General features: G+C 43.1%; 1 protein-coding gene across 1 annotated transcript; it reads left to right on the forward strand.

Moving 5' to 3' along the window:
- Positions 1 to 213: 213 nt before the first annotated feature.
- DCBLD1 (discoidin, CUB and LCCL domain containing 1) lies at positions 214 to 12,750 on the forward strand (the record flags this gene model as incomplete). Its single annotated transcript, XM_023512561.1, has 8 exons — positions 214 to 454; positions 868 to 989; positions 1,613 to 1,760; positions 1,861 to 1,968; positions 3,926 to 4,022; positions 5,562 to 5,611; positions 7,776 to 7,895; positions 10,712 to 12,750. Coding segments are annotated over 8 exons (1,383 nt in total), but the record flags the coding sequence as incomplete, so codon positions are not given.
- Between the last annotated feature and the right edge of the window lie 380 nt (positions 12,751 to 13,130).

The following is a 13,130-nucleotide window of genomic DNA, read 5'->3' on the forward strand; positions in this document are numbered from 1 at the left end:
AAAAGAAAATCTACAGTGGGGACAAAGAGGTGTCACTTATAGGAGATATGACTTTGGGGTCTAGTAAAAAGAAAAGCAGCAGAAATTTCAAGATACTGTAGCTTAAATGAATCAAGTCCCAGGCCGTTAAACTGATAAACACTTGATTTGATACCGGAATGGAAAGAAATGCAGCGAGTGTCTTTTTTGCCTTCACTTTATGCCCACATCTGAAATGTTTCACTGCCTTTTTTCCTAGGTTGCAGCAGATCCTTGAGTCTGGAACCTGACAAGCAAATCAGAGCTTCTTCCTCTTGGCAGTGGGTCAATGAGAGTGGGGAACAAATTCACTGGTCTCCTGGCCAAGCCCGACTTCAGGACCAAGGCCCATCGTGGGCCTCAGGAGACAGCAGCAGCAACCGCAGACAACGAGAGTGGCTGGAGATAGATTTGGGAGAGAAAAAGAAAATAACAGGTGCAGAAAAATCACATGATTGCGAAAGGACTTGCGGTTGGAATTATGCTCTCAGTTTACCTAGGGGCCCCTCTCTTCACCCTCCAAGTACTTGAAATCTTTTTAAAATACAACAAATCTTCACATTGTCTCTGTGAAAAGAACCCGTGTAGAGGTTGGAAATGTGGCTGTATAGATTAGAGACCATATGGTGAAACCTTACCATTATGGACAGTGTACTGTCAGCATGAAGACACTGATGTGTGAATGGGTTTCTGAATGCAGCTACTAAAAGCTGGCCTGTAAAATGATCTGAGATTTCCAATGGGATTGCGGTGGGGGGAACACTTGAAATTATAATACATATTATATATAACATTTAAAAAACTCAACCTATAAATAAAAGTAACCTAGAAATCATGTTTTGTTAAAAGGAATTAGGACTGCTGGATCAACACAATCAAATTTCAACTTTTATGTTAAGAGTTTCGTGATAAACTTCAAAAATAACTCCAAGTGGAGGACCTATAAGGGAACTATAAACAATGAAGAAAAGGTAAGAGAAATTCTTGGGGAAAGGAAATGAGTAGGAGGACAGCAGGCCTCTGTATGTTTTCATCTGCGTGTTTACGTTAAATATGCCATTAATAAAAGACAATACTGGTGCTTCCTTGAGCATATAAGAAATATACCAATAAAAACCTTATGAGATTGTTGTGATTTAATTCTTTTCTCATTCAGGAGTGAGACACTTGTCATTTTCTTGGAAACTGAAAGTCGGTAGCTTGCAGGGGGTTGCTTCGGTGTAAGTGTGGTAGCAATGAGAGTTACGAAGGGGACAGCAGAAGTGAGAGCTGAAGACTTGTGCTTCTGAGGTTGCTTGTCAGTAGCACCAGGTTAACGTAGGAATATCAAGGCCAAGTGATACAAAAGGGCAATGTTAGCTTCTTCATCCAAGCTGAAATTTAAAGGAGAAAACAGATTAGCAGCACCATCTTAGTTAGATAACTTGGCCTTTGTTTACAAAGCCAAGCTTGTCTTTCAGTATCAAGAGTGTCTACAAAACTGCAATGGACATAGAATCTTTATTCTGGTTTCATATAATCAGATACGAGTGGGATGATAAAAACCTAAAATTAACTAAAGGAACCTTCAGGTAAAAGTAACTTCTTTCTGTAGGTGTTTCAGGGTAACTCCAACTTCCAGGACCCAGTGCAGAACAATTTCATCCCTCCCATCGTGGCCAGATATGTGCGGGTTGTCCCCAAGACATGGCACCAGAGAATAGCCTTGAAAGTGGAGCTCATTGGTTGCCAAATTACACAAGGTGGGGCCCAAGGCAAGTCAGTGAGTTACTCAAGTTGGTCATCTCCTTTTATGTATTGTTGTCACTAATGTGATTTTTTTCGACATCCCTTCTCTCTCAGGTAATGATTCATTGGTGTGGCAACAAACAAGTCCCAACACTGGTGTTTCAACTGAAAAAAAAGATGAGACAATCACAAAGTTCATCCCTTCAAAGGAACAGCCCAGAGGTAGAGCAATTATTGTTTTGTGGTTTCTTAAGAAGCATAACTGACATCTCAATAGTGACTTTCAATGAAATTTGTTTTTCTCTGTCACATAAATGCAAGAGGCAGATGGTCTGGAGGTATTTTTCACATATGTAAAATGATATATGTAGGGCCGGGTCTGGTGGCTGTAATCCTAGCACTCTGGGAGGCTGAGGCAGGTAGATTGCTTGAGCTCGGGAGTTTGAGACCAGCTTGAGCAAGAGTGAGACTGTGTCTCTAAAAACATAGCCAGACGTTGTGGTATGTACCTGTAGTTCCAGCTACTGGGGAGGCCGAGGCAAGAGAATCACTGAAGCCCAAGAGTTTGAGGTGGCTGTGATCTATGACACTACAGCACTCAACCCCAAGGCAACTGAGACTCTTGTCTCAAAGAAACAAAAAAGAGAGAGAGATGTCCACAGCTATTCATTGCACTATTGTAAAGTAGAAAAAGTTTAGAAACAAACTGATATGCCCTTCAAACATGAGGTAAATACATGGAAAAATAAAATATGAGCTCATCAAGGTAATGAATACTCTGTAGCCATAAAAGAAAATGCATGAGTAATATAGAAAGCTAAAAAAAAGAAGGTATACAACAAATCTGTGTAGCACGCTACCATGTGTAAAAAGAAGGAATGAAAGAAAGAATGAATATTCATTCTGGTATATCTAGAAGAATGTCAAGAAATAGAATTTGGCTTCCTGTGGAGGAGGAGCAGAGGTCGGAGGGAAACCTTCCATTCCCTACCTTTTTATACTTTCTGAACTCAGCACATGTAAGTGTATACTTTGTCTAAATGATGAACATAAAAAGCACACTTCTTTTTTCAGAAGATAAAATACTTGACATATGAATTTGATAAAATTTGAGAAGATTAGAAAAATATAAAATAAGGAAAAACAATCATCCATAAATCACCAGTTGTGGATGACCACCACATCCCACTGTATCTAGTCAACTATTACATTTCTAACTTAAAGACAAAAATGGCAGCATGTCATATATTCTGCTCTGTGGCACGTGTTTTTCATTTAACATTGTACACGATTATGAGCATTTTCCAGTGTTATTCGTTGACAGACGTAATGATTAATATCTGGACCATTCCCCTCCTGTTAGATGTCTAAGTTGTTAGGTTTTTCCTAAATGTTCACTCTTGTAAATAAACCTTGCTGTTATCTACATAAAGTTTGTTGTCATCTAAATTCATTTTCCTCCTCTTTGTGAACTACACTTTTCTACTTCTGGTCATTCCTTTATTTTCTTCTTAGGGATCACAGAAAGGTAAAGAGTCAATATTTCTCCTTAGTTTGCATAGTTTCTACACAGAGCCTGATTCAGGGACTGATAAAATGACTTCCCTTTTTAGCGCAGAAAGGGTTGGAGGAGAACATGGTGTGGTGCTTCGTGCAATACGGTGGAAATGCTCTTTGCGGTCATAAGGCTGCATTTCTTGTTGGTCTGCAGTCCCAGAGCTCTGGTGATGAGAATCTCGGGCTCCCCAGGCTGCTGTTAGGGTACAGGCCCCGACCTGCCCACTGTCTGGGGAAGCTGGTTGCTTGAGCCAAAATAGTAGCTCCAAACTGTACTTAAATCATTTACCTTTCTGAATAGTTTCTGGCTGGGTGGGCCTTTGATTCTGATGTTCGGAATCTAATATAGGCCAAGCAACAAGCTCATGGTAAATGATAATCTCTGAGGAACACTGGAAGCTGCCTTTGGGAGAGGAGGGGAAGATACATTTTATTTTTCTAAACATTGGCCAGGTTTTGAATCCTTTCTTTTTGCTTTCTAATGTCAGTAAATGTCTAGGATGTATTCATATTCCCCATGTATTAAATAGCTAAGGACTTTCCAAGTCAATATACAGTTTGGATCGGGAAATCTGGTTGCTGGTCATTTATGTCATAACAGGTTGTTCTCCTCCTTCTTTAGGAATAAACATGATAAAGGTGACAACTGTGGCTGTGCCCTTGGTGGTCTTTCTCGCCCTGCTGATTGTTGGAATGGGGATCTTTGCATCCTTTAGAAAGTACGTGACTTTACATTTTAAAATTGCAAACAATCAAAATTTGACACACAAAAATCTACTCTTCAGATATCCATGTATAGAAAAGCAGCACAACCTCTTTCAAGAGAAAATGTTAACAGATATTTATTCTATTTTTTTTATTTATTTATAGAAACAGGGTCTTACTTCATCACTCAGGCTTGGAGTGCAGTGTCTGGATTACAGCTCACTGCAACCTCAGATTCTTGGGCTCATGAATTTCCCACCTTGCCCTCCCAAGTAGCTGGGACTGCAGGCATGTGCCACTACACCCAGCTAATTTTTAAATTTTTTTTGTAGAGATGGGGTCTTGCTATGTTGTCCAGGTTGCTCCTAAGTGATCCTCCTGCTTCAGCCTCCAAAAGTGCTAGGATTACAGGCATGAGCCACTACATCCAGTTATTAATGGTTATTTCAAAAGCATGTTAGGTAGGAGTAGAAATGATCAAATATTACTTTATAAGCTGTTCTTGTCATCTAGAAACCTTTGATAAAGACTTAACTGGTGGTTTGGTGTGGTGATTCACACCTGTAATCCTAGCATTCCTGGAGATCGAGGTGGGTAGATTTTTTGAGCTCAGGAGTTCGAGACCAGCCTCTGCAAAAACGAGATCCCCCCTTTCTACTAAAAATAGAAAAAGTAGCTGGATGTGGTAGTGCAGGCCTGTAATCTGAGCTACTCAAGAAGCTAAGGCAAGAGTTTGAGGCTGCTGGAACCAATATATTTCTTTTGAGGTATCCATGTTTCTCCCACCCACAAACTGGAAGGAGTATTAGAATGGGGATTTAGGGGAGGCCCGAGTTCTGGTCTCACCCATCTCATCAAGCAGCCCAGTCATTCATCTCCCCAAGCCTCAGTCTTTCATGTATACAATAAAATTTATCTGGTTAAGTGCCAAGTCTCTTCCAGAATCCCAAACTCCATGTTTAACAAATGTTAGGTGTTGACTGTAAACAAAAGCAAGAAGTATTTTTCAGTTTTCTTTTTTTATATTTTAAACAACTTTGGAACTCATAAATGTGTGGGTTAGTGCAAATAGAAGGAAGAATCATTTCTGATCAAAGTGAGAAAAGGTCTAAAATCTCTGGTGTTTAAGCTTCAGGTTAATATTCATAGATTAAAGCATGTCTTAGGGTAATGTGTTAGTGTTAAATGGTTTTAAGAACACCCACAGTTTTAGTATAGTAAAAAGATAAAGTGAGAGCATGTGGTCATGAGGAATTGATTTAAGATTTTGTGGACTGCATGAGCTAGTGAGAGAGAATAAAACAATATTATATTGATTTCTAATAAAATTAGTACATATTCTTCTAGTGAAAACATTCTCACCTCTCTTATAAGTGAGATACACTTATATATAATTCTACATATTCATATGGGTTTCCAAGCACCTGGCAGCTGTCTCATTTAATCCTCATATCAGCCCAATGAGATCAGTACTATTATGATCCTCATATTATATAGGGAGAGAGAGGCAGATATACTGGCTTATAAATATTTAGAACTTTTTGTCTTCATAGGAAGAAGAAGAAAGGAAATCCATATGGATCCACGGAGGCTCAGCAAACAGGTTGGTTGAAAGCTCTATCTACAGTTCTATCCTGTCTTTGAGGATGGGGCAGGGTCTGCTGATTGAAAGGGTGAGGAGGCTGGTGGCTCACACTTCATTTGATTAAGAAAACATAAGCTCTATAGCTTCTAAGTTAGCAGTTCTGCAAGGAAGGGATTTTATTGTACCTGTCTCATTATTTTAATTCTGAATTTTCATGGCCAACTGACTTTTGTTCAACATTATCTTCATCCCCGTCATTTGTCAACATTCTTTTTTTTACCTTTTGGCCACTGGAGTTTAGGCCACTACACTGTCAGTCATCAGGAGAAGTTGCAAAAGCCCCATGTGGGAACTGAATGTGGTCCAGGGCTCTCAGCATCTGCGGGCCTTCACTGGATTTTCCACTGTGGGAAAGTGAGGAAAGCACCAGACAGTGCTTATGTGCAGGTTTCAGAGAGCCTTTAAGACACATATGTGCAGGTTTCAGAGAGCCACAGGACGCTCAAGCAACAAGTTAGGCATGGTTCAGAGTGAGGGGAAGGGTGGGGCTTCTGGCATGTCTCAGACACCACTTGGGACTTGGTAGTCTCCTCTGTGTCATGGATGCTGTGTTCAGATCATGGGAAACCGTGCCCAGATGGTCACACATAGGAAGAATCTGATACTTTATGGGGACATAATAGATTTTAAAGGCCCAGTGAAAAGCATAGTTGGTATAGAGCAGTGTTCACAGCACACTTGAACCTATAGTTCAACTTCCATGACACACTTACATTAGGTGGATCCAAAGAAAGAGTAGGCTCAGCGCCTGTAGCTCAAGCAGGAAGGCACCAGCCACATACACCAGAGCTGGCGGGTTTGAATCCAGCCCAAACCTGCCAAACAACAATGAGAACTACTGTGTTTCCCCGAAAATAAGACACTGTCTTATATTTATTTTTTCTCAAGAAGACACACTAGGGCTTATTTTCAGGGGATGTCTTATTTTTATTATGTATAATACAACAATCTACATTTATTCAAATACAGTTACGTCATCATCTTCTGGAACCTGACAGGGGGAGCCAACCTTGTTGGTGGGGCTGGTGCTAGTGATGCGTGAACTCCTTTCCCCTAGCCATTCGCATGTGCACAATAGGATGCCTGTGACCGTGGTTACCACATGCACCCACTCAAGTGCGAATAGCTCAGAGAAAGGAGCTGTGGCAGATAAAAGGTATTCCAGTCTTCCTTACTGCTGGCTGAAATGCATGGTATGTATCTGCATAGCCACGCCCATCACTAGGTCTTATTATTGGGGTAGGGCTTATATTTAACAAATGCATAGAAATCCTGCTAGGGCTTATTTTGGGGGTAGGTCTTATTTTCGGGGAAACACAGTACAACCAAAATAGCTGGGCATTGTGGCGGATGCCTATAGTCCCAGCTACTTGGGAGGCTGAGGCAAGAGAATTGCATAAGCCCAGGAGCTGGAGGTTCCTGTGAGCTGTGATGCCACAGCATTCTACCCAGGGCAACAGCTTGAGGCTCTGTCTCATAAAACAAACCAAAAAAAAAAAAAGAGTTAAAAAAAAGAATACTGTGCTTTGAACTTCTTCTGGAAATAATTTAATTAATCATCTTTAAAAATTTCCACAGCATACCTAAGAGCCTCTCACGGCACAGCAGGGTGCCACAGCACACTGGTTGAAAATCACTGGTATAAAATGTGCTTCTGTCATTAATGACTTTAGCATGCACACCCGCAGAGCTATGGCTGTACATTTATCACTGTCACCTGCCAAGAGATGGCCTGACCTCTGACTCATTGAGGAACATGTCATGGGGGGATGTGCATTACATTTCTGATATATTAGGCTTGGCACTCATATCTCATGGGTAGGGCACTGGCCACAAACATCAGGGCCAGTGGGTTCAAACCCAGCCCAGGCCTGCTAAACAACAATGACAACTATAACAACAACCAAAAAATAGCCAGGTGCTGTGGCAGGCACCTGCAGTCCCAGCTACTTGGGAGGCTGAGGCAAGAGAATCACTTAAGCCCAAGAGTTTGAGGTTGCTGTGAGCTGTGATGCCACAGTACTCTACTGAGGGTGACATAGTGAGACCGTGTCTCAAAAAAAAAATGAAAAAAAAAAACATTTCTGATAGATCAGTTTGTTTTATGTTAACTTTATTCCAGACTGCTGGAAGCAGATTAAATATCCTTTTGCCAGACGCCAGTCTGCCGAGTTCACCATCAGCTATGATAATGAGAAGGAGATGGCACAAAAATTAGATCTCATCACAAGTGACATGGCTGGTAAGTGTCACACCTGTGGGACTGTGCTGTTAGGTCGGAGGTGCCGCTCATAGGGGAAGGGAAACAGAAATAAGACAAAATCATTTTGTTTAGAGAGGGTCCAACAAATCAGAAATGTGTTAAGTTTTTTTGTGTGCTACACAGAGTTATAAACTGACACTGGGATATTACTGAAAAGCCCCATTCAGCTGAGTCTCCTACACTTGTAGGGGACCTAATGACATCCAGAGTGATAGCCCTGAAATGCTACTAATATCTGCAAGCCCTTAATCAATTTTTATTACCAAAGTTTTGATTAAGGCATTAGGAGACAGGGACTAGAAAGACGAATTAAATACAGCTCCTGCCCTTGAGGAAGAAGAGATGAAGAACTCTTCCAGGGTTAACATGGCCACAGTGTCCCCAACAAGCCATCATCTGGAGTCAAGCTTCCCAAACTGTCTGTGGTGAAAGATTTACTTACTTTTTGCTTTTTGCTCCTTCTTAAAAAAAATTTTTTTTCTAGGCCAGGCATGGTGGCTCATGCCTGTAATCCTAACACTCTGGGAAGCAAAGGCAGGTGGATTGCCTGAGCTCATAGGTTTGAGACCAGCTTGAGCAAGAGGGAGAACCTGCCTCTAAAAATAGCCAGGCATTGTGGTGGGAGCCTGTGGTCCCAGCTACTTGGGAGGCTGAGGCAGGAGAATTGCTTGAGCCTCAGAGTCTGAGGTTGCTGTGAGCTATGACACCATAGTACTCTACCAGGGTTGACAAAGTAAGACTCTGTCTCCAAAAAAAAAAAAAAATTCTAATCTATCTGCACAAATATTTTTGTAAAATATAATTACTATTAATAATGAAGTTTTTAAAAAAGACCTACATTATTTCTTATTAGATTCAATGAACATAAAATTACTTTGTCAGATTGTTTCAAAACAGAATCTCTATTTCTGGACTTATCTCTTTGTGGAGCTATTCCAAACAGTTCTGAGATAAGTTGGTATCTGGTGCCCACGCTCTGAGTAGCACCCCACTGGGTTCTCCCTGCTCACATGCACTCCGAGGACCAGCACTGTCACATCACCTGGGAGCTTGTTAGCAGTGCAGGCTTCCAGGCTGTGCCCTGGGCCTACTAAGCCAGACTCTTCCCCAGGTCATGCACGTGCACTTTGGGAACTGAAAGGTGCCAAGTGGGAAAGGTTGTTCGAGCCACTTCATGGACAGTGAGAGCAAATCTCCAAACCATTCTGTTGTTTCTTGGGAGTGAAGTGAAGGGACGACCTCTTTTCTGTTCTTTCTTTCATTTCATTTTTTTTTTTTCAGCTCCAGATACAGCCTCTCCTCCTTCCCCCCTGAAAGGTCCTTCTCAACTTCCCCCCCATATACCCACAGTCTCCCCCCTAAATGGTGACACCCACTGGGAGACTTCAGCAGGGCCTTTCCTTGCATGGGTATCCATGTCACTTCTCACACCTGGGCTTCTGTCTCAGTCTCTAATCCATCATTTCCAGCTGGTTGCCTCTACTGGCAAGTGTCCCCAGTTCCTCAGTGTCCAAAATCGAATCCATCATTCCTAAATCTTCCCACATGTGCTCCGTGCTGGCCCTTTCTAAGTGGTCTCCTGACTGTGCACCCAGTCTCATCTGGGCTTGCCTGGCTTGGCTCTCTTCTTTCCCCATACTCTACATGTCATAGGTAACACATTCCTTTGATTGCTGTCCCCAAAGTGTGCCCTTTCTTATTCCCCTAGTTGGTGACCTCTATGGGTATTTCTCTTTGCTTTTTACTTCAGAGAGCTTTTGCTTTTGTTTTTGAGACAAGATCTTGCTGTTTCTGGGGCCAGAGTGCAGTGGCCTTGTTTTAGCTCAGTGTAACCTCAAACGCCCGGGCTTAAGCCATCGTCCTGCTTCAGTATCCCAAGTAGCTGGAGATTCTTGGTACACAACCCCATGCCTGGCTAAAAAAATAAAAATAAAAATTGTAGTGACAGGCTCTCACTATTGCTCAGGCTGGTCTTGAACTCTTCACCTCAAGCAGTCCTTCTGCCTCACCCTCTCAAAGTGAGCCGGCGTACCCAGCTATTTCTCGCTTTTTGTTCTTTTCCTCTTCATTCTGCATGGTTACCCCCAAAGTGTGCCAGTCTGTAGTTTTCTACAGATGTAACCAACCTTCCTAGCAAGACAACCAGCCCTTTCCCCACAGTGTAGTGCGTGGTTAACGTGTGCTGGAATCTGGACAACATTGCCCCCACTGTGTGGCCTCCATTGTAAAATGGAGTAACAGTCCTTACCTCATGGGGTTTTTCTTTTGAAGATTAATTACTGTCTTGCTATCTGAGAATACTGCCTGAGACACTCAGTTATAACCTCCACAGTGCCTGGTACACCTTGGCACACCAGTGGAGTCGCTCACGGCTGCCTTGTAGAGACCTACTGCTGTGGTCTTTGTACCCTGTGAAACCAACTTCTCCATACTCTGGCCACCTCAAACGGTTTTCAGGGTTGTTTTTTCCTTCTTTTCCTTACTTGTTAACCTCCCCCTGGTAATTTAACATCTCAAGAGCCACTTCCTCCATGAGGCTTTTCCACTATACGCCAGGGTAAAACATAACGTCTCCTCTCTGGGTTGAGGTGACCGTTGGAGATTTACTAAAGCAGGCAGTGTGCTTACATAAGCACACATGTGGCCTCTATGCTGACTTGGACATGTCGTCTTTCCCACGGTGCCTGGGACACCTCAGGGCACCGCTGCCGTAGGTAAAGCATCCCCTCTGCAACCTCCCAGCTCTTCTGGTGTGGTCCCCAGGGCTCAGTTTTGCACTCACCGTTTGGTTTCAGATTACCAGCATCCTCTCATGATTGGCACCGGCACAGTCACGAGGAAGGGCTCCACCTTCAGGCCCATGGACACAGATACCGAGACGGGGGCGACCACTGAGGCAGGCGGGCACTACGACTGCCCTCAGCGGGCTGGCCGCCACGAGTACGCGCTGCCCTTGACCCACGTGGAGCCCGAGTACGCCACGCCCATTGTGGAGCGGCACCTGCTGCGGGCCCACACGTTCTCGGCGCGGAGCGGCTACCGCGTCCCCGGGCCCAGGCCGGGCCACAAGCACTCCCTGTCCTCCGGTGGCTTCTGCCCCGGAGACTACCAGATGCCGCAGAGTGCCAAGCCTGCCAATCCCAGCTACGACAAGCCCAAAGCCAGCAGCTGCTTTGGGGAGAGCAGGGACGCACAGAAGCCACTGGTGAATCTTGGGATGAATGGTGGTTATTCAACTCCCAGAGACTGCCTCAAACCCCTCAACCTGACCGCCATGACTGCTCTTTTGTGAACCCAATGTGAAAGAAACCTGCTGTGGTACTGAGCGTCAGCTGTGCAAGTCACTGGAAGGAAGGAGACTGCGGTTCTCGTGTGCGCGGGTGCTGGTGCGCGTGAGATTCAGTAGGGTCCTGGAGACCACCTCCTGCTGTTTACACAACTGTGCAACTAGTTTGGTTCTGCCCCTTAGGGTGAGAGTCTGTTGGTGTTTGCTGGACTAGAAAAAGGAATATGTTCGGATGGCTTTCATTTCCCTTAACTGTGATATTAAGCTGCTTTGGTATAAAATGTGCAATCTGTACAGAATCCTATTTAACAAGATTTATAGTAACTTAAGTTTGCTTTATCAGATTGTAGGTCTACACATAGATTAAGGGGGAAAGTGCAGCAGTTGCAAAAAGTATTTAATAGTATGTTCATTTTTTTTTCCAATTTATTATCTGATACTGTGTTAGCAGCAGGTCTGTTTAAATGTCATCTTGTTACTGTGGCTTGTTTCCTTTCCTTTGATAAGTAGAACTAAAAGCATTTTTAACATTCTTCCCTTGGAAGACATGAATCACTTGAAGCATGAAAAGCACACCAGGGTGGGTGGTTGTTTAGCAATTATGATTTGTAGATTTAAAAACAAACAACACCCTCAAGGCTGCCTGTTAAGACTCCACTTCAGAGGGGGATGTGAAGTGCTGGGTGTGGGTAGCCCAGCCTCACCTCTCGCAGAGGACCCCACTGGCTAGGCCTAAGGAGATGGGCTCCAGGACTTGACCTTCACTTTTGGCTTTCTCCTCCCCCTGGCCGGGCAGGTCCTAGGCAGCCTCCATATACAAATCTACCTTTTCAAACTGCCTGTGAAATGGAACGCTGAGACTTATGGGCAACTGAAACTATACTCTCAGCTAATTGAAATGAAGGTGGCCCAGCAATTGCAGTGTGACTTGCTGTGTCAGGTGTTTTTGTACCTCAGATTGAAAATTTTGCTGAGGTCAGATGACTACACGTTTCATGAGTTTCTTCAGAAATAGCACATTTTAGTGACTTCCAATTGTCCTCCGAAAAACAGAACAGTTATTTGAAATGTGTTCTAACAGAAATGATTAAGACCAAGTCTAAAAAGAGCTTTGCTACTGAGATGAATGGGAACTGAACTGATTTGGGGAGAAATGATTTCCCCCTCCAGTTTATATCTATAATCCTAAAATAGTCCTAGACCCCAGGTATACCTCATGTTCAGGTTTTTAATCTGAGTTTGCTTTGTGAGTTAACTGTGGGGGATTTAACCTCTTTTACCAAAAAGGAAAGTGTGTCTTTGTTTTTTGACAGAAAATATGGACCAAAAAAATCCTTTCCCTAAGAAATGTATTACAACTGTATGTGTATGGTAATCACTTTCTGTGAAGTGTATATATGTTAAAATAGCGAGGGTGCTGGAGGGTCACTGCTGACCCTGTTGGTTATTGGTTAGTGTGGAGGATAAACTGTTTACTTTGTGGAGTTTACATGTTATGTGCATACTAATTGTAATAAACTCTGCCAAGTCAAAGTGCCCCTGACTGTCACTGGTGTCCTCCGTGGTGGACTATTGAAGGCCATGAGGGGCAGATGGAATATAGGAAGACACATGGGCTTGGAGTCAGAGTGGCCTTGGTTCCAGACCCCTATCTGTCACAAAATAACTGAGCAATCTTTGGCTAGGTATATAACACTGATCCAGTTTCCTCATGTTTGAAATGGTGTTATCATGCTGCCTTCCAAAGCTTACTGATAAGAATTAATTGGGACATTTATCAAAGTTATTCTACAATAAGCCTGTTTTTCTAACGCAAGCCCTCAGTGGGCTGTTTGTAGCATTTGAATGTTAAAACATTAGTCTGTTAGCCAGGTGTTGTTGTGGGCATCTGTAGTCCCAGCTACTTGGGAGGCTGAGGTAGGAGGATC

Source organism: Otolemur garnettii, unplaced genomic scaffold (assembly GCF_000181295.1).
Source record: "Otolemur garnettii isolate 467f Iridium unplaced genomic scaffold, OtoGar3 scaffold00002, whole genome shotgun sequence".
NCBI lineage: Eukaryota > Metazoa > Chordata > Mammalia > Primates > Galagidae > Otolemur > Otolemur garnettii.